Raw genomic sequence first — 22745 nt, forward strand, 5'->3', positions numbered from 1 at the left:
CTCACGCAATCTAATGGCTTGAAGCTTAATTTGGAGTCTTTTATGGCAGATCTTGTCAAAAGCTTTTGCCAAGTCCAGGTGGATTATGTCAACTGGAAACTCTAGTTTAGAAGGTGTGTGAATAAGTTAGGTTTATTTCAACTGAATGACCAGTTACAAGTCCATTTTGACAAGATGAAAATATATTATTGATTATTGGTTGTCAAGCATTTTGCTGTGTTAGTTATTTCTTCTTGTTGCTTTTTGACTGCAAAAGTAATGCTGATTGGCTGATAATTTCTTGCATGTTCCCTGCTACCTCCTCTATGTATGGGATTTATATAGTCTGTATGACAATCTTAGGGACATATTTTTCATCTATAGATTTCTGAAATATGTAAATGAGTAGGCTTGATAATTCAGCATACATTTCTTTTAAGAACCCTTGTGTGGAAACCATCCCACCAGCTTATTTTTGTTCAGCTTCTTCAGAGGAGTGTCTAAGTCTACCCTACTGACTATTATTATTAGATTTTACTATTATGTACAGGATGGTTTCAGAGGGGGTAATTATCAGGTAGAGTAAATACAGAGGTAAAGTGCTTATTTAGGGCAGTGGTTCCCAACATCTTTAAGTCTGATACCCCTTAAATGATTTTTATCATGGAATGATTGTATTATTAACCATCTGTAATACTCTTAAGAAATTTAGTAGCAGAATATTTTGCAAGGTTATTTTTAAACAATTTATCATAAAAATCTATGAACAGAAAAATTAATGTTTCTCCATGAGCTTGGATATTCAAATTGAGCTTTGCAAAATCCAAGCCAGATGATGAAATATAGACACTTTAATCTGGAGCTGCATCAAGTTTATTTCATGTTTGTTCATGACAAATGCATTGGATGAAAATGCTGTTTCAACAAGTGATGAACTTTGGAAAGGCAAAGGATGCTTTAGGGCTTTATTATTGATGCTTTTATATTCTTTCTTTGTTTGCTTCTAGATTTAAGCAAGATTTGCATGTTTAAATTTCGAAAGCAGAGAAGTGTCTGTTGAAATTTCAATTATTGCCTCTTTATCTAAGATTGACAAGTTGGTTGCTTGCTCAAAAAAGTTTTGATATAGGGGGTTTGAAATCAGTTTCTCTTCAATATTTTGCTTCAGTAAGTATTTCCTTGGCCTTAGAAAGCAATGGTTTTGGCCTCTTTTCATCTTTGGTTTCTTTATAAGCTTGTGCAGTTAGCAGAAAGCACTTTGTAGCTCATGAAATTTACCTTCCCACAGTCTGCATTCCCAGCTATAGAGCCTTGCAGGGGTGTATGGTGATTCATTTGGTTTATTTTTAAATCTGTTGTTGAATAAGTATCTGTCTATGTAATGACAAAACTCAGCATTTAAACCTTCAACCAAGGAACTTGCAGCAGCAGTCACTGCTACTTTACGTCTCTATATCATGAATTTTTGCACTTATTTGAGTGATAACCTTGACTCTCCAAGAGTTTATCTTCTCTATTTGGTAATGTTTGAAACCAAATTTAATTTTATAAAATGTACCATATACTTTTCCACACTTGCAATTTCTTTGGATTAAAGTCTCCTTGTTTTTTTTTTTTTTTTTTTTTTTTTTTTTTTTTTTTTTTTTTTAAGGTATAATAGAAGGATCTGATCTTAAACTGCTTCTCATTTTGTGAATATCCTTGTTTTCTGGCAAAACTAATCTCATACATATGGAAATATGTTTAGGTTCCATGAAATTGTTTCTGTTTATTGAACTTACTACTAGAGAGTGTCTAAGAGGGTTTTATTACCTATAACATTAGGTGCTTTAAAATGCCTGTTTGCAATTTAAAGCATAAAAATGTTTGCAACCCTATAGAAAATGACCCTAGTACCAAAGCACTTGAGGCCAACAGCTGTACATACTCCACCACCATCCCTATCTATACAAAGTCTCACTCTTCACCCCTCCCTCCAATTTCCTTAAAATCTGTCATCATGACACCCCCCCTGTCCCATTCAGGGATGAACTTCTTTTGTTTGGCCTCAGATGGATGGCAAAAGAGTACAACCTTTGGCAATCTGTCATCCATTAGCCACAAAATATGGCCTAGCTATCTGAACTTTTCTTCCATTATAGCCCCAGGATAGGGGGTCAAATCACCTTTTTTATACTGCATACTGTTCTGTATATGCTTAGTCAAACAAGTAGCCTATTAAAGACTATCCTTTTGGCAGTACCAAATGATTGAGAGGATAGTTTAAAACGATTGATTGACTCTTTGGCAGATGGGAGAGATTTGGGGTTTGTTGTTGATGAGGAATTAAAATTTAAAAAATATGCACAAACAGCAGTTGCCAAAGCATCCCTGACCCTTGGCATAATCAAGCTTACAGTACACAGCAGATCATCCAAAGTTATGACCAAACTGTATAAGCATATTGTGCAACCATTTCTAGAATTCGAGGTGTGTGTTGCAGCACCCTGAAAAAGGGTTACCAGAAGAAATAGAATATGTCTAAAGATAGGCAGCAAAAGCTGAGCTGATGGATGCAAAAATCTCAACTATCCATCTCAATTGAATAAGCTAAATTTCTCAACACTTTTGTTCAGGCATCAAAGAGTTGATCCACAACTGCTACTTCACCAACAGCAATTGCTCCATTTCAACTGCAACTGCTGTCATTGCTCCCTTCATTGATGCCTTTAAGGTTGATATTGACAAGAGTTGTTCCATTAAACTATGAAAGACAGAGTGGGATGCGGTTGACTCAGTGGCTCCCCATCATCACTGACCAGCAACTCAAAAGGATTTTTTCTTTATTTTGCTGGACCATAAAGGTAATTAAACAATTTATATGAACAAAATCAATATAGTCATGAGCATGTTGATAGACAGTATCTAAGGAAAGCTATGATAAATATTTTGAAAATACTAAAGATTTTTTGTCTTTTAGGAAAAAACTGCTTTTCATTTCCTTTTGCAAAGTTTCCTTATGATTTTCATGCTTACTTTTTGGCTTTTGGTTATTTAATCTTTTTGTTTTAGTCAAAATCAAGTAACATAGGTCAAATTTCTGTGACTCAATTTCATTATTGTCCTTTGTGTCTATGAAATAACCTATTTGTCATCTATATTTTTGTATATAATCCTGTTAAGCACAAGAATTATGTTTTAGTGCTTGAAAATGGCCACAGCTGACATAGATGAAGTTTTAGGACCAGCAGATGAAACTGAGGAAGTTGAAGGGCCAGAATATGATTCCCATTCAGAAGTCACTTCTGAGGAAGATGCTCTTGATGAGCAAGATAATGTTTCCAGGGAGTCAGTGTCTTCAGATGAAGACTTCAGAGATGAAATTGAAGAAGGTAATTAGGCAAAATTCTAAATTAGAGAGAGAGAGAGAGAGAGAGAGAGAGAGAAATTGTACCCGAGTAAAATTGAATGAAACTGAAGAAGGTAATTATGCAAAATTCTAAATTTTGTTGAGAGAGATTCAGTACCAATATAAGTAAGTAACTTTTGTGCTTTTATTAACGTTTGTTAACTTTTGTGCAACTTTTCTGGGTCAGTGGCATGACTGAAGACTGTAAGCTCAGTTAGAGTCGACCCACCTCTAGATGGGTACCTGGAGAAACCTGGGGAATGTAAACAGGAAGGGTGTGCGAAAGTACAGCATGTCTGCCACCAAGTCCCCCAATGAAGTTTCTGGCCGAAGGGTTAAAACTTTTGTGCTAACAGTTACAATCAACAATTTAATCTTTCCATATATTGAATTTGTTTGATAATCTTATAGTTTTAAGTAACACATTGTGGCTATATGCCAAATTGCTGTATAAATTATTTAAGATTCTCAAGAAAGTGACAAATGGTAAGCATAGATAGATAGATAGATATTTATTGCAATAAAAGCCACTTTGGGCCATGGCAAAAAAAGGAAAATCACACAAAATAATAACATGATTATGACACTCATAGCAAAGTATGATAGCCTACATAACAATAACAACGCAAAATTACAAAACATTACAAAAACATAATAAAGCACATGATACCATTAAACTAACAAATAGATAGATGTATGTTACATCTATCAAGGGCCATGACTACAAAAATAACAAACAAGAAAACAACTTACACACATACAACAATACTTTCCACACTCACCCCACCCCTTTTACAAAAATCTATCTCTATGTGATATACCCAATTTTATATACTTTGCTATCATTCTTATTGTCCCATAATTTTTTGATCCCATTACTGAAACCAACCACTCACTTGTCCCCACATTAACAAAAAATAAATCTGTCCTTAGATCCTGTAATTCGGGACAAAGGGCCATGAAGTGAAGCAGATCCTCCCCATTTTCTCCGCACATAGGGCTTGAGTAAGGACCCTCCTTTACCCTTACCCTCCCTAAATATTTCCTCCTTTCTCCAAGTGCTAGAAAATTACCCCTCCCTGATGTATACCACTTAATTTCTTCACTATTTAAACCCGCTTTAAAATAATTATCATATCCCCAGACATCCTTCCATTGCCGGTAAATGCCGAGGGACACCGAGGCTGCGACTTCACACTGCCATTTCTGAATCTCCTGATCTTCAAGCACTCCCTTTACTAGTTTTGCTACATTTCCTACTTCCAGCCCTATCCCCTTCCCTTCATTTCAAACACCTGATAACCCACAACTATTTAAGATTGATTTCACCTGGGAAGCCCATGAATATTTCCTTCTATCCTGCAACACCTCCAGATAAGCTGCTTTTACTAACCTATTATTCTGTAAACGAATCATCTTTTCCCAGTATCCTATAATTCTAACTAATCTTTTTAACCTCGATGAAATCAATTCTATATCACACTTTAGCATCAGACTATGGAATCTCCCACTAAGTTTTAAAAGTCTTCTCAAACGTCCTAAATCTTTTATCTATATTTTTCCCCTTTTTCAAACCTCCATATTTTCCCGCCGTAACTCAATACTTACCCTACCTTCGTCTCAAAAATTCTCTTCTGTAGCTTAATATCTGCCGGTCCTAGATGCCTAAGGGGACTCTTCAATAATGCCCATGAAGCCTTCTGACCCTTCCAACTCGCTATTTGCACCTGATCACTCCATTTCCCTGAACTTGTGAACTTACATCCCAAATAAATATAATCTTTAACTTCATTCATCTCTTTCCCTTTAAAATAAAACTTATTCTTTTCCCTTTCATCATTTCCAAAAACTAATATAACTGATTTATTCATATTTAAAACAAATTTTTTACTTCCCAGATAACTATCAAAAATATCTAACATCTTTTGCAAATCTGGAGCCAATTTTAAAAGCACTAATATGTCATCTGCAAATACTCAAAAAAACAGCTCCAGCGACATTAATTTTAACAAAGGGACATTTCTATTTCGAAAATACTGCTCAATATCATTAATAAAAAGAGAAAACAAACGCGGTGATAGAGTGCATCCCTGTTTGAGGCCTACATTACTTAAAACTGGCCTAGAATAAGAAATAACTACCTTCACTACTACTTTAACCACCTCATACATTTTCATTATAACTTCTACTAACCTAATTGGCAATCCTAATTTCATCAACACCACTTTCAACAAACTCCTTGAAACTTCGTCAAATGCTCCCCTAATGTCCATAAACGCCGTATATAGCCTATGTTTCCTATGCCTCGTATATTTACTAGCTAAAGCCTGTAAACAAAATGTTTGATCAATTGTACTATAGTTTTACCTAAACCCTGCCTGACATTCAATTAATATACCTTTATAATGCAACCATTTATCCATCCTACTAGAAAGGACTCTACAAAATAGCTTACTGATAGAACTTCCTAAACTTATCCCCCTATAGTTCTTGTGTAGGTTTCTTTCTCCTTTCTTAAATAATGGGATAATAATCGATATCTGCCAATTTTTTGGCCATAGAGGTGTACTTAGAATTGCCGAGAATATCAATGCAAGCACTGGCAGTATCCATGCTCTTGAACATTTCAGCAGCTTAGTTGGTACTCCGTCGATGCCCGGAGCTGAATTCCCTCTCATGCTTTTCAAGGCGTGCCATATTTCCTCCTGTCCAACCGGTTCCAGTAGTTTAGCATCCTCTGAATTCAACTCAAAATCGGCTGTTTCTTCTAAGCTACTCATGTCCTCATCTTCTCTCTTTTCGTCCTCTTCGGTGTATATCTCTTTATATTTTGTTCTAAGTATTCTGGCCAGGGATCGGCGTGAGGGACTGAATCAGTCTACCTTCTATTTTTTGTTGATTTCCTAATTAGCTTTCAGAAATCCATTGTATCATTCACGCTAAATTTCTCCCGTATTTTTTGGCTCTCTTCCTATTCGGAACGTCTCTTCTTCAACTTAAGTAGCCTTTTATATCACCTTCGCTTGTCCCTAAGAACCTGCAAATTATTTTCCAGATCAACTGTACTACTAGCCTTAAGCAATCTAAAAGCTACTAAAACCTCCTTCTTCTTTTCCTCACAATCCTTATAAAAAAAACTCATCAAACCAATACTTCTACCATTTTTTCTCCTACATGCCACCTTAGTTCCAATCTTATACAAAACCCTCGACAAAAAATCAACAGAACCTGCTATATCCCCTTCCCTTGCCATATCCTCACTCTTCTGAATAAATGAATCCAGCCCTCTATCTTCCACTAGTACCTTTTTCAACTTCTCCTCACTATCATTATCAAACCTTAAACCTTCCCTCCAATCAAGCTCATTACCCATCTTTCCCTTAGCCCCAAACTTTTTTTTCCGGCTATCAGGCCATCCACCCCCTCCTAATTCAACCCTAATAGGCACGTGATCCGACCCAGCCAGCGCCATCACCTCAAAATCCACACAACAAGAAAGAAGCCCCAGACTAACAACCCCATAATCTATAACACTTGGAGATCTACCCGAAAAACATGTAAAATTCCCCATTCCTTTATCCTTCCCTGTCCTTCCATTCAAAATAACCAAATTCTGCTTACCACAAAAATCCAATAATTTTTTCCCCCAATTATTCTTTCTCCGATGACCGTCCTTACTCGTCCTCCTCCTAACCGACGGCTCAATCATATCAACTCCCTTAGTTTTTCCTAGTTCGAGACCAACCTCCTCCTCACGGGCTCCTTCATCCTCCCCTGTATATCCGTTAAAATCCCCTAGAAAAACAAAATAATCGGACGGAAACTGTTCTGAAAAACGATCCATATCATTTTCTAATATCTCCCAGGTATCCTCATCACTAAAAGTGCTAGTTTCCGGCGGTAAATACACTGAACAAAAGATAAACGAGTTACTACCTAAAGATACTCGCACCCATACTAGATTACATGAAACACTTTTCAACCGAGATAAATTTTGCCATCTATTCGTTATCAATAATGCCACTGCTCCATAAGTTTTACCATTCTGCGATCGCTTTCTTTGTGATCCAAAACAAGAAAAACCTTCTATTCTCTCCTCTTTTTCCAGCCACGTTTCTACTAATGATACAACTGAAAAATCACAACATTTAAGAAGACACTCTAATTTAAGATACGAAAAGCCCTGAACATTCCAATGCGCTAAATGACACTCGTAAATTGCGCCATGGCCCTGCTTATCCTATCCACTGTTTGAGCCAATGGGTTGTGACGAGTTAAATAGCCGCCTAGGCTCCATTTTATTAGGGTCGTCAGCTCTAACCGACTTGCTCCTCTGTCTTAGGTGGTCATCTGGGCTAATAATTTGTAGGCTGTTACGTTTGGGAGCCCCCACAGGCCCGACAAAAGTTGATGTGGAGCCTTTTTTAATAACAGGAGTTTCACTGTTCACCCCATTTATTTCGTTATCACTTCTAAGCTCCTCCACTGCACTAAAGAAAGATTGAATTGAAGATGAAGATCCAGAAAACGATCTTGAATTGCAAGGTTCTTCCAGGTTAAACCAATTATTTTCAGAAACAAAACTCTTTACTAAACTTTTTTGTGGCACTGATAAAGACCCAGGTTCACGGTGAAACTTTTGCCCAAAATTTTCCTTAAAATGGGTCATGGTACTTGCTGATGACTCTATATTAGGGGAATTCGTAACCTCAACTACAGACTGCTTATCAAAGCTATACGTAAAACACTGTTGACCAATATATAACTTTGTCCCTCTTAGTCTTGCTTCTCTATTTTCTCCTCTAGCCCGTTCAAGAAAAGGCTTTAGGTGGTTACGAATAGACAATTCACGCTTTGTATAATCGGGACTAACACCAATACCCGCCCTTTTCAGGTGCGCACTTGAACGCAATATAGTATCACGAATGTAACCACTTGTAAACTTAACCAGCACCGGTCGCGTGCCTTGTTTAGCGTTTAGCCGAAAAATGTATCTAATGTCCATCATTTTCAGCCCTAAATTTGGCACATGTAAGTTGAGTGCTCTCATTACATCTTCTCCTAACAAAGAACCTTTGTTTGTAAGATCGAAATTATACAGGACCAAATTATACTTTTTAGACTCATTTTCTAGTCTTTGCAATTTTAAGTTAGTAGCCGACATTTCAGCTTGCAAACTTAGGTAATCTTTCTTCAATTGTGACGTATCCTCCGAGAACTTGTCTACTGTCGAATCAAATCGCGATGAAATAGTAGATAGGTCGTTTCTCAGTTCTTGAACCTGCGATGAAACTATTTCTATTCCATTCAATTTTCGATTAATTTCTTGTAGAGTTTCAGAAAAATTAACAGAAGTCATAATTAATCCGGAAGTATAGTTATAATAAATAGAAAGATTACTTATCTTTCTTTGAGGGCCGAGCCTCACAAATGCATCCGAGTGACTATTCCAGTGCCTGTAATTATTTACACAAAATTTCTGCTTAACATAGCAAGTCTTATAAAGTAAGATTTCCACTTAACATGACAATTCTTGTCAATGGGAACTGGTTTTTCAAGTTATTTCACAGCCTGTGTACTTAGATATAAGCGGAATGAATGCTGATGAAAACTGGGTCAAGTTCAAAGAAACTAGATTTCAATTTATAATCCTCTTCGCTAACTAGGTGTTATCTCTTTGAACTGTGAATCAATACTGACTGCCATAACTGTGGCTGCCATAATAGGCAGCCATTGTTAGTTTTAAAACCTGTGAAAATGCAGTCAGTTAATACTGGAGAACACAATCAAACCTTTTGACTCAAGAACTAAAAAATACAATTATGTATACAATTTTTTGGATATAATTCATTATGTATATATTTTTATTTTTCTGAAAAATATGGCCATTTTTTGCTACAAGTTATGTTGGCGAATCGAATGGATTGTCCATTGCTGTTCCACAAAATAAAATATGGGGCTTAGCAGAAGTGGACCGAGAAGCTCTTTGGCGGATTCTAGAATCAACTGGCCTCCCTGAGAAATACTGCAGACTCTTCAAAGCTCTACACCATGGGACGGAGAGCTGTGTTCAAGTGAACGGCCGCTGCAGCCCGTTCTTCCAAATCACGACAGGAGTGCGCCAAGGATGTGCAGTTGCCCCAGAGCTCTTCAATGTCATCATAGACTACGTTATGACTAGGACTACTTCACGTCTCAGCTTTGGACTCAAGTTCGGAGATTGTGTCATTACAGATGATGATTTTGCCAATGGATTGGCCATTCTGGCGGACTCCATGGAGCAGTTGCTGGAAGCTCTTTGACTCCTACGAGAAGAGGCTGCAAAAGTAGGACTGCAGATAAACTGGACTAAAACGAAAATCATGGCCATTGACCCATCCTCTCCTGCTGCCAATCCTTCAGTTAGCCTGGATAGCACCACTAGCATCGAAGTTGTCCAAAGGTTCACCTACCTGGGCTCCATAATTTATTCAGATGGCTCACTTCTTTCTGAACTACAAGCGAGAATATCCAAAGCGTCTTCTGCCATGGGCAGACTGAACCGTTACCTCTGGCGAAAACCGAACATCAGTCGCACAACGAAGTTGCGGATTTTCAACGCCCTCGTTGGTTCTGTGATGCTCTCTGGAGATGAGACGTGGCAAGCTTCAGCCGCAATCCTCAAGGCAATTGATGTCTTTCAGTCGAAGAGCCTGAGGAGGATCGAAGGTCTACGATGGTTCGACTTTGTCAGCAATGAGAAGCTGCTGCAGCTCACCAAGCAGTCTCGGTTTTCGACCCAAGCAGCCGAGCAAACACTACGATGGTTCGGACACCTACTTCGAATGCCTCCACACATACCTGCGAAAACGATCCATGACTTCGACCCTGTCAAAGCCGGCTGGGAGCGACCTCGCGGCCGACCGAAGAAACGATGGTCTAACAGCCTGTCCGAGTTCCTGATGATGGCAAATATCAGGCTGATCGATGTGCAAACGCTTGCCATGGACCGAAGTGGATGGAGAAGGCAGACGTCACTCTCTACGCCAAGCAGCGCCCGGCAGGAGACATAAGTAAGTAAGTAAGCTTAGCAGAAGTATTAATACTGGCTTGGAATATGTATTCAAAGTTTCCCCATTTGCTGCAAAAAATTGTGTGATAGTAATTTGAAGTTATATATATATATATATATATATATATATATATATATATATATATATATATATATATATATATATATATATATATATATATATATATATATATATTAATTGAAAAAAACTGCGTTTTCTAAAGAGTTAAAGAGGCTGAGTCACAAGTTCGAACCTTAAAACGTACAGGGATTAGGAGGTGCAGTTGGGGGGCTGACGCCCCCCAAACCCCCGCTTCCGTATATGAAAGGGGCTTTGCCCTCCTCAACACCTTTCTCTTTAAGCTAAAGTTTGACTTTCTCACAACTCTTTTTTCAAACAATAAAAACTTTAGCGTAAAGAGCGAGGCGTTGAGGAGGGCACAGCCCCTTTCATATATGGAAGCGGGGGTTTGGGGGCGGCAGCCCCCAACTGCACCTCCTAATCCCTGTACGTTTTAAGGTTCGAACTTGTGACTCAGCCTCTTTAAATCTTTAGAAAACGTAGTTTTTTTCAAATAATTTCTGCACATTTTTGTACAGTTTATAACTTATTATTGCTTGACTAACTGTTAGCTGATCTTTTGAGGAGTTAATTATGGGGGGCTGCCGCCTCCCAAACCCTCCGCTTTTGAAGATTCTTGTGTTAAGGCTTTTAATTCCTGAATACTCAAATCAAATGCACAGTAAAATTTTTATCAGCCGCCCCAGGACCCATGTTATCAAAGCAGTGGAGACTTACCTGTAACCTGAAGGCCGACTGTGATATTTTTCTTGAGACGCCTGTTGAGCCTAAGGATTTAATAGATTGGATTTAAAAAAGAAACTGAGTTTCTTTTTTAAACTTTAAATTCAATATATAATAAACTTCTCTGACGGAGAATCGAACTCGGATCTTCCGTCTGACAGTCAGGAATAGCGACCACTGTACCACATAGACATTACATTATATTTATTCTGTGCGATGTATTTTTGACGCAAGCAAATCCCCACAAAACTTGATATTTGGTTTTTGGAAAACAGGGAAGAAATGATCGGATTCAGCTGAAATTTTAAGGATAAGCTTCCAGGCCCCAGGAAAGTTTATCCTCTAGATTTCAGTCCGATCAGACAACGTTAAAGGGGGGCTGTGGTGGGAAAAATTAACATGGGCTCTTATAGGAAAACAAGTTTTTTCTTAAATGTAAATTCGGAGGATATTTTTTTCGGTCTGAAAATATCAAAAGGCCCTAACAGGTCAAATTCCGCTTTGAATGACTCCTCATTCACCCGGATCCGTTGCCAACTGTGGCCTGTAGGCGTGGCTGATAAAAAAAAAGAAAGAGAAATGAACTTTAAGTGGCTATTTTTGGTTTTTGGAAAACAGGGAAGGAGTGATAGGATTGAGCTGAAATTCCGAGGATAAGCTCCCGGGCCCTAGGAAAGCTTAACCTCTAAATTTCAGCCCAATCGGACAACGTTAAAGGGGGGCTGTGGTCGGAGAGTCGAAATTTCCGACCCACTTTTACCCATGAAGATAAAGTCGGAGGGGGGAGGGGTGAAATTTTGCACGTTTCTTAGTTGGAGCTTGGGCTACAAAATGCGATCACCACTGTCTCTCTGCGACCGCTAGGACCGGAAATCGCTTAACATTGTGGTGGGTCGCCTCTTTATAGAGGCACAAGTGTGCCTCCTTGATATATATATATATATATATATATATATATATATATATATATATATATATATATATATATATATATATATAAAATTTTATTGTATGGTGATATGGGTTTCTTTTTTTTTGAAATTTGCATGTATTATTTGTGACCTTGCCCATTCTCAGCTATGTTCTGGGCACTGGTTTTATTTTTGTCTGTTCTCCATTAGTGCTTGCTAACACTATAAAGGTGTTCTCTCACTCAATATATATTTTTTGTTATTATTTCATTATTGGATTATTATTTTGTCAAAAAGTTATGGCCTCATACCCAAGGATAAAAATAGAAAAAAAGGGGAGAATATTTCCCCCAAAAAGTAAATTTTTTTGCCTTTCAAGAAATAATTGAGGACTCCTTTTCTTCCTTTCCGCCACAGCATACCTGAAATTGTAACATTGGCTGCCTCTACAAAATTACCTCTCTTTAGCATAATTTCAAATTTCTCTAAATTTTAATTTGTATTAAGAGTATCTTAAATTGTACTAAGATTGTTCTTGATCGATTTTTAAGGTTAAAAAAAGGATGCTATATACCCCATTACAGTATTGTTTTATATGGAATATTATGTCATATCTTCCTAGGGCTTTTATGATTTTCTTTTTTAATGTCATGTATTAAGAGTTATGTATTAGTCATTGCAGTCTTTGCAGCAAAAGAGCTACCCTATAGTTTAAATGCCATTAAGTTAGGGCAGAGGAGGAGCGTGTGCAGCTCTGTTGGCCTAAGGCGGCTTGGTTCTCTGATAAGTTGTCATCGGTATAAATATCTTTATAAATTCAAGTGAGTTTTTAGGTGTTGGCTGTTTCAAAAAGTGACTGAGTTTTCAGTAAAAATGATTTTCAGTACTGCGTTAGTATTGACATGAAAAAAGTTTTTTGTTTTCTTACAGTAGTGTTTTATTAAAGGTCAGACTGCTCTTGCATCATCAGTTATAAATCTCTTCTATTTCTCGTTTTTTGTGCCTATATTAGTTGCTGTTATGCTGGCGATTTAGAATGAGGATTGTAGTTACAATGCTAAAATAGAATCCTAGTCGCCCTTTTTTACTACTAGTCGCCCAGTACTTGATGCTATGTTGGTTAAATTGCTCTTAGAACCTGTCATTACAATGATAACAATAAAATACAAAGGAAAGACTTGTATACATAGTATGGACGTGCCCTCAGAATTCAGGGAGACAGGAAAAGAATAGTTATTTTTTTATTTCTCTTTGCGTTTACTGTGGTTATATTTTGACATATACAAACTGCTTTTGGAATATTAGTTATAATGTTTGCAATGCTAATAATTTTTCAATGATGCAGTAGCTACTTGAGTCTAAGCTAGTGATTTGACTCGTTGTAAAGAACAGTTCTGACTTTGCAAATAAAACACAAAGGCGAAAAAGGTCTTGACAGATGACTGTTTGTACTAGGAAACATAATACATGTATTTATTTTGTCATGAATCAGATTTTGTAAATTTGTTGCTGACAAATAATCCAAATGTCTAGCACTATGTGCTTTTTCACCAATAATGCATATTATGATTTGAAACTTTTGCTTTCTTCCATTTGCTTTCTTGCTTTTAGAGGTAAAAATAACGTCGAGAAGAGGTAATGAAAGCGAAGCTGACGAACTTGATAAAAAAGGAGCTACATCTTCCAGCAAGAAAACTTATGGTAAGTATGAGTTCAATTTTCTCTATGATTTTTCAGTGCCCTACTAGGAGCAGAGGGGAAAAACACGACATATCAGTGCCTCCCATGGAAAAAGAGTGGTCTTCATTGTTCAAGCCAGGGGACTGTAAGTCTCATTATTCGGGTTTTTGGCTATGGTGATTGCAGTGGTGTGGTTTTCATTTTGATACGGTTTGGTTTCAAAATAAATAATTTTGGGTTACTACTGGTCTAGGTTCATACTTTACTAGGTTGCAGCTAGTGCTGCAACCATGATGATTTCGGAATCACTAAATAATAGAGAGTAAAAAATATAATTGCTCCTAATGAGTCCTATTTCAATTAAAAATAATGGAGAGATCAAAGAACATTTGATTAGTCCTGTTTTTGGTCAATTTTTTTGAATGAGGAGATCAATTTTATTATAACTTTTTCATATCTGAGACCTAGTAAAGAACAAACCACAGGGAACTAGGCAACTGAGCCACTCAAATATGATATGATACCCCAGAGAAACAACTTTTAAAGATACATGTGTTATATTACCTAGTCTAACAATATTTGTGTTATATGATCTTGTATAATATCCCAGTTTAAGCTTATTCTTAACATCACGAATTGTCTGAAACCGAAAAGAACTTAGTGAATTGCAGACAGAGATCCCGAGCCATCGAAAAGAGGTGACTTGAGGTATAGAAAAAGAGCTTCAATTAAAACGATGATACAAACTAATTCCATTAAAAATTAGATATTCACATTTATCAACATTAAGGAATAACCCAATGCTTGCAAATGCAGTGGCGACGGATCGGACAGAACGCGCTAAACCATACTCAGTTCTGCTAATAAGAAGCAAGTCGTTAGCATAAGCTAATTATAATACGTCTGTGAATCCCGTAAGGCAAGCACTTTGTATACCAGACAAAACACGTTCAATAGAAGCAATAAAAATATGGGGAGAGAGAACTCCCCCTGCCTAACTCAACACTTAACTGGTATATGTCCGAAACAATCCCCACTTCCTGACTTCAATCTTAGAATATGAATTTGAATACGAAAACTTTAGAACGAGAATCACAGACGCATTCACACCGAGTTGACTAAGAGCATAAAAAGCTTGGGCATGGCAAGTCCTATCGAATGGTTCAAATATATCAAGGGTACAAAAATGAAGACTATAACTATTTCGAATGGCTTTCTTAATAAGCTGCGCTAAAACGCAATGAGCATGTTGACAACTCAAACCTGACGTGAATCTAAACTGGTCAGCCTCATAATTTGCAAATTCATCAATATGTAGAAGCGATACATACTCAAATAATTTACTTAGAGTACAGGCAACAGTAATCGGCCTAGACGAATTACATGAATGTAGATCTTTTCCTTTTTTTAGTATAGAAGTAACGCTTCCACATAAGAATGAATCAAGGACAATAGACCTGGAAAGGCACATTTGAAATAATAACTGAAGATGCGATACAAATTCAGCGGAACACGGATCAATATGAGCCGCACAGATACAATCAAGGTCACAAGCCTTTGACTTCAACCGTCGAAGAGATTTCACAATATTAGATTTTTCAACAGGAATAATATGTCTTTGGCTCACCTTATTAGGAAGAACCTTTGCCAGTAAAGCAGAAAAACTGCTATGAACAGCATAATTAATTCCGGAAAAAAAGCTTGTATAGTGATTAATCCACGACAATCTTGGAATAATATCACTGGAGACAGAATCTTCGAGTTTTGATGCATTCAGCACACTTTTCCACACTTTTCCAGCCGATTTTGTTTTCTGCTTGATGCCAAGAACTTGCCCACTAGAATATGTATCGTAAGCAATCCACAACTTTAACCAAAACTTGGCTTGGTTCTTAACTTTCTTGAGTTGCGGATCACACTTCCAAAAAGTCTTGCGGGTGTTAAGTCGCACGCGAATAAACGGAACAGCTATTGCTTCAGGTTGTTTAATTGAAGAGAGATGATATTTCTATAGTAAGTATTTAGCTGACCACGGACATCACTGACAAAATAACTGCCACCAAGAAGATAAAAAGGCACAGAGATATTGGAGAGCAGCAAAGCTAGAGTCGAAAGATAGACTGACCAATTTGCATTACCCCAATCACGTTTGCAAGTCCATTTTTGAGGCTTAGGAGGAGCACTGAAGCTGATTGTAGAGCTAATAGATAGATCAAAAATAAGAGGGAGGTGGCCATAGTCTCTCTCTTCATCGTCGACATGAACATCAGAGGAATGAAGAAAGGGCGAACACACACAATTGTCTATATCAGAAACTTCACCACTATTATGGATATATGAGAAGCTGCAATCTTTATTTATAATCCTGTGCGCAGCTGGTAGAGCATTTAGTAGGGTCTCAGAACGACTGGATGGTAAGTGAAAGTTGCAATTTAAATCACCGGCAAGGAGCCATGAGTAGCCAAGAGATTCGATGCCACTAATTAGACCTTGTAGCTTATCACAAGACTTGGCAAAGCTCAAGAACCACTGTACCAACTTTTTATCACGCGGCAGGTAAGCATTTATTAGGACAGTGTCACCAAGTCTTACAGCTAGAAAGTGCACAGATGAGTGGTAGCACACCCTGGATAAATCTGCAAGAGTCCGTCTGATATAACTATAACACGTGAGACCACCAGAAGGCCTACCCCGAGTCCGTCTAGCGTTGGTACTAAACGCAATGTGATCACGATTCCTTCGCAAAAAGTTCACGCTACAGGCAGGAAGCAAATGTCCCTGTCCCTGCAGGAAAAGGACATCAAGACGGCTCAACTTTTCTTCCAGGCTTGGCACTTTATGTTTAGTCCCTTATATGTTAAACGGACACACGGATATTTTGCGACAGTTCATTTATGAAAGCACCAAGTAATGTTCTTAACAAGGGCTTGGAGACAGAGATAGCGAAAGCTAAATGCCACATGATCACCTCCACAGTTTGCACATTTTATGGGATTTGTAAAATGGGTTTCCTTGCAGTACTCATGAGGACCGGAACATCTGGAACATTTATGAGAGGTACTGGGACAGTTAGCAATTAGATGCTCAGGAGACTGGCATTTTCTACAGCATCTTGGAATTTTCTCATATTCATAGAGACGGATCAGTTCATATTCCACTTTCAGTAGCGACAAGCGCTAACAAAGATGTACTCGAGTTTTTGCGACCATTCCGTGTTATTTTGCTCTGGTCTATTAATGCTTCTGAACAAAGGTGACGTAAAAAGGGCCAAGACGGATTACTATCGCTATTGCAAGTTTTTACTTTATTTACCGCGATAATTCCGGAACCGGAGGTTAATGAGTCAGTATCAGGCAACAGGTATTGTTCTTTCGGTGGAAAAATTAAGTTCGAAATTAATTGATGATGCACCAATCCTTCTTGGTCCTAACCATCGTCTTATCCGCCTGTTTAGCTAAGTCGTTGTTTCTTTGGTGTGTCTTTTTTGCTTATTTGTAGTTTTTTGTTTTCTTTCCTGGTACTTCACCTTTTTCCCTTCTGTAAGTGGTAAGAAATATATTATTATTATTCGTTTGTTTAACTGAATGTTCTTTTTATTCGTTTATTTTACTTTAAGTGCTGTGTGTGTTTATTTTTCTTCTTTTATTTCTCTTTACTGCACTTTTTATTACATTGTTTGTGCAGTGGGTTATAAATAAATTATTATTACTATTATATGAAGATACAGTTTTTATCAAAATTGCATTTTATTTAATGCTATCTTTTGTTAATATCATTAATAAAGGTCAGAATTTTTCATAGGGTAACGAGATATCCTGTTTAGAGGCTAAGTTAATAAAGTTATAAGTTAATAAACAGCCTAAGCACATAAGAAAGGCAATTGAGAAAATTAAACATAAGAATCATTGTGAGTCTTCATTTTCATAAAGACTCGGAAGAAAAAATTTACCATACAGGGTAAACAAACCCTGTAGAAATATTTTGATTAAATACCTGACAGCCTGTACAACCAACAGATCTCTTTTTGCTTCCTGGTTTTTGACTATGGTCCGTTTTACGGTTTCTGTTTAGCTATTTTCTTTTTTTGCGCCGAGAAGGACTGTTGGTTAAATAGCGGAAATATTCCTTATTTGACTATGTTTTTGACTTTGGGCTGTTTTATGATTTTCATTTAGTTATTTTCTTTTTTCGCCGAGAAAGACTGTTGGTTAAATAGCGGAAATATTCGTGTAGACCACATCACCTATCACTGTCTTAGTAGTATAAAACGCTAATTTCTTGGAATAAATTTTTCAGGTTAGGCGTAAATAAATTTACTCATAGATAACATAGGCCTGTGAAATTAAAGTTTTGAAAATTCAATAAAATATGTCGCCGAGTTTCATGTTATTTGATATGTTAATTTCAAAAATGGTCCCTATTTTCCCCATGATGTCAAGATTTAAAAAGATAAATGAATATTATTATATCTAGCAAAATCCTATTTGGAAAAGAATTATTTGGTCCAATGTAACATATTTTTTGTAATAATAGTTTTATCCAAGGTCGTATCCAGAGGAGGTTAAGGGGTTTGAACCCTCCCCCCCCCGCCCGAAATGTTCGTCTGACTCGTAAAAACGTAACAAAAATTAATATAAACAAGTTTTTTATGCGTTTTTGAGTTTTTTTTGTGTATATCCCTCCCTCGAAAAAAAAACCTTGTGTAAAACACCCCCGAACAAAAAATCCTGGATACGGCCCTCGTTTTACCCATTCAAATTTATATGAAAGTAATTTATTCTGAAATTGATCTAAATTTATAAGACTTAAATATATTTATTCCTAAATAGTTTATGTTTCTCAGATTATCCGACCAAATTGAACTACCTGTTTCGAGATGCTCGCTTTTTTCTGATCAAAAGTAATAATCAGGAGAATATCGATTTGGCAATGTCGCTTGGGGTCTGGTCAACACCACCTGTGAATGACGCCAAGCTAAATGAAGCCTTCAAAGAAGCAAGAAATGTCATATTAATATTTTCTGTCAAGGAAAGTGGACATTTTTGTGGTAAGAACTTTTCCTAAATTGCTTATTTCAACTGTTGTAATTCAACAGCCCTTTGGAATGCTTTCTTTGTTTATTTTTTCACATTTAGGATTATATATGTATTCAAATTCTACGAAAACTGAAAAGTCTGAAAAAAAACTGAAAGAAGGGATGCTTAGATAACCCTTTAAAGCTAGACTCTGACAGGAGTTAAGTTTCATTTCCAGGCGTGGCGTTTAGGGTGGATGGGGTAGGCGCAGGAATTATTCCCCCTCCCCCTTTTTAAAGAGTACATTTTTGGTATTTTCATCTAAAAAGAGAGAAAAATAAAGATGACCCCCCCCCCCGATAGTTTTTAAAATTCCCTTTTTGTATCTTCGTTATAAATTATGGATCCTCCCCCGCATATTTTCGTGAATTGGGCCCTGTTCATTTCGGTATCTGAATTTCATGTCATGAAATGGGAAAAACCTATTCATTTGGATGAATATTCGGTCAAAAGTAATGGAATAATTTGTTTCTCTGGTCGTCAAAATTAAATTAAATTCCATTCCTTATTAAATTTCATTATTATAAATTTCATTATTTCATTTATTATATTCCATTAAATTAAATTCCAAAATTAAATTCCTCTGGTCTACAAATTAAATAAAAGCTTCCTGTTTATGCCCTGGTAAAGCTGTATGATTAGTATACTTTTTCAAACAGATATTTAAAATACCTATTTAGGATAATATTCCAGCTTTTTTTGTAGATAGAGAAAGTTTCTATGAACACTTCGGAGATCATCGCTTTCAGTCAGGCATACTAGATAAAATTCATGTAGTGACATCGCTTGGTCGTTTTTTATTGCGGAATTTTACAAAAACTTGTATTCATAGCGCTTCCCCTCTAACTGACTCTTTTGCTTAGGCTCCATCTTTTCCTTCTTGTTTGAATTGTTGTGGAGATTAGTTTGCATAATCTCATCACTGGAATCAAATTTTTGGCCGTGTCAAGTCTCGTATTACCAAGTCTCGAATCAAGTCTCGTATTACCAAGCAGTGATCAATTCCTCTGTGCCACTACAGGATAAAGATTATATCGATTGGTCTTATCGCTTTTTTTCTATATATTTTGGACTCGAAATATACTTGCATTCTAAGAATTGCATTAAAATAACGTGAGGTTTTATAATTGAAAGTTAAAGGGAGTCGGAGTCGAAACCAGTTAAGTCTTAGGAGTTGGAACTGATATTTCTTCTTTACCAACTCCACAGCTCTGCTCTCGACTAATCTTAAAAAAATTGAATCCCCCACTATATACCTACCAGCATATGCAGGGGTGCAAAACGCTAAGCATTTTTTGTTCCAATCGTGGTCGCAAAAAGGATGCCTTCATCCAAAACGGTGTTTGAGATGTTTTTTCCGTTAACGCTCTTTTCTTATCCTTTTTTCTAAGTCTCTGAAGTATTTGGGAAACGGAGTTTTTGATATCAAAATTGCTTTTGCCTTTTCTTGTCGAAAAAAATAACCCCCAAAAACTAACAAAAACCATTGTAGAACATTTGGTCTTCATTAATAATAAAAAAAAAATAATAGAAAAGGCCAGCGGAAATAAGAACTAAGCAAAAGTAAACACAACATAAGAAAGGTATTAAAGTAGCATAAAAAATACGCCATACATTTGCTGCTTTAAGATAGAACACGATGGTTGTCTATTGACTCGGTTGATATGTACTTCAAAGTAACCATTAAGTGTAGCAATACGGTCTTATGTCGTGTCTCCTACTGGCCTTTGGACTATTTAACATGGTCCCTTTTGAACTTTCCAAAAATAAAGATGAAAACTCATTAACTTAATTTTCGGTCATGAAATCTGAAAAAAAATATAACAACAATGTTTAAATCAGAACAAGAATGAAAAATCGAAAATTTGAATGATATTTTAACCGACTACCCCCTCCCCCGATCAAAATATCGATTCCAGGCCAGCTAAATATGGCATCTTCATATTCTTGTCACTGGGGATTTTGGCAGATGTTTTTTGCCTTTTTTTTTGTTTGTGGGTTTGTTTTTTTTTGTGTTTTTTTGTTTTTTTAATTAACCAGCTGCCCTTGTTAAGCTGGAAAAAAATGGCGAATTGTGCTAACATCAGAAAACCGAAAGAAAGGGGACGTAAAGGCTTTTCTGAAGTCTGAAATATTTGTTTCCCCCAAGTAAAGTAAAATAAAAGAAGATAAAAACACTTCTCAGACAGTGAAGGATGAAGAAAATCTAAAAGCTTTGGCAGATTTCTACTTAGTTGGTGATATTACAAAATTGATAAAAAAAAAAATAAATAAACAGGTAAACATCACAAGTAGGAGAAAAACCTTAAAGTTTGCGAAAAAGAAAAAAAATGAACCAAAAAATGGCAACTAAAACATTCAGAAAAACAACGAATTGAAGACCGGAGTTGTCCAAGGTCCATTCACAGACAGTAGTAAGTTTTTTTTTTTTTTTTTGTTCTTGTTTTTTTTTATACAGATTTTGTTATTACTGAGCCTTTATCGTCTCGTTATAGATAAAATTCTTTCGGCACGTTTTATTGTATATCGCTTGAGATTTTATTTTATATATATATATTTTTTTATGTCTATTACTGGTATTTTCTTGTCTCCAATCTAAGCAATGCCTCATGTTAGTACTATTACTATTTTTCCGTGAAAAATTTCGCTGTTGCATTAAATTTATAATAAATGTTATTTTTTGCTAATATGTTTAGTTAAATAATTTTATCAGTTTTTTGTCTTTTAATAGGAATTGCTCGGTTGGCAACAGAATCACGCCGGGATACCTCACCAATTCCTTGGAAGCTACCCGAAGGCTTAAGTGCAAGAGCTCTTGGTGGTGTTTTTAGAATTGACTGGATTTGCAAGTAAGTAGTGCCATTTTTATTTGCTTCCAGTCTTGTGCGAAAATATATTGTTCGAAAAAATATGATCAGTAGATGGATTTGATTGAATTCTAATGCGAAATGGAATCTTGGGTATAACTCATAACACTTAGGAATAGTGAGGCTAGGAAGAAGTCGATTTTGACTCCTACTTCTACTCCAGAGTAAGGTATTTTTCTTAACGCCATTCAACTCATGATACTCATGCTAATGCATATATTTTTTTTAATTCGGGAGTAAAATCTTAAGAGTAACGTCACTCATGAGACTTGCATGGCTCATCAGGTCAATTTCTGATTTTTTGATTTAATAATTTAGTTAGTTTGTTTTTATGTACCCCCCCCCCTCTAAAATAAGATCCTGAGTTTTTTGGCTGGACTTTAGCTTCAGATTTACACATTAACAAGTTCAAATGAACTAAGTTTACAATGAAATAGTTGTTAAGCATAGTCCTAAGATGTTTTTGTTAAAGATTCAATTTTTTCCATTTTGCAACTACCGTTAACCCTTGCGTCTCATTAAGCACTGCAAAAGAAACATCAATGCATCAATCATTTTGTAAAGATGAACAAAGCACCACTAAGAGACCAACAAACTATTATGAAGAAAAGTGCCTCTGAGTAACTGCCATGTGTACATTTGACGTTTTCTTATCTTTGGTAGTTATATCCAATGAAATGTATAGGAAAATGCTAGGTAGTGTGTGAATAGCTCTGTCTCTCTTAATGTTTGGTAATGATTAAATTTCATTTGAATTTGAAGAAGAAACAGATTTCATCTGAATTTATAAGCCCTTGGCCTTTTGTTTTTAACTTATTGTAAAACCAGTCAGATAACAGGGATAAAAAATACAACAAGACTGCAGCGTGCCCTCCTTTTGTGAGGACCAGAAAAATTGTTCAACCTTCTTACCAATAGTAAAAATTTGACTGCTACAAAATATTGCAAGGTAATATAAAAAATGCGGCATTGGACTTTACATTCTCAAC

The 22745-nt window shown here is 36.4% G+C and overlaps 1 protein-coding gene across 1 annotated transcript in view; it reads left to right on the top strand.

The window, feature by feature from the left end:
* Nucleotides 1-22745, top strand: part of Ythdc1 (YTH domain containing 1) — a 74515-nt gene that overhangs the window by 6237 nt on the left and 45533 nt on the right. Inside the window, exons 2-5 of the mRNA XM_089101488.1 lie at nt 3161-3350; nt 13746-13835; nt 18658-18861; nt 21621-21738. Of these exons, the coding sequence (XP_088957614.1) occupies nt 3170-3350; nt 13746-13835; nt 18658-18861; nt 21621-21738 (593 nt within the window). The 5' untranslated portion in view covers nt 3161-3169. The remainder of the gene's footprint in view (nt 1-3160; nt 3351-13745; nt 13836-18657; nt 18862-21620; nt 21739-22745) is intronic.

The sequence above is a fragment of the Artemia sp. Qi Xiang Cuo genome, chromosome 15 (genome assembly GCF_049724085.1).
Source record: "Artemia sp. Qi Xiang Cuo chromosome 15, ASM4972408v1, whole genome shotgun sequence".
Classification (NCBI taxonomy): domain Eukaryota; kingdom Metazoa; phylum Arthropoda; class Branchiopoda; order Anostraca; family Artemiidae; genus Artemia; species Artemia sp. Qi Xiang Cuo.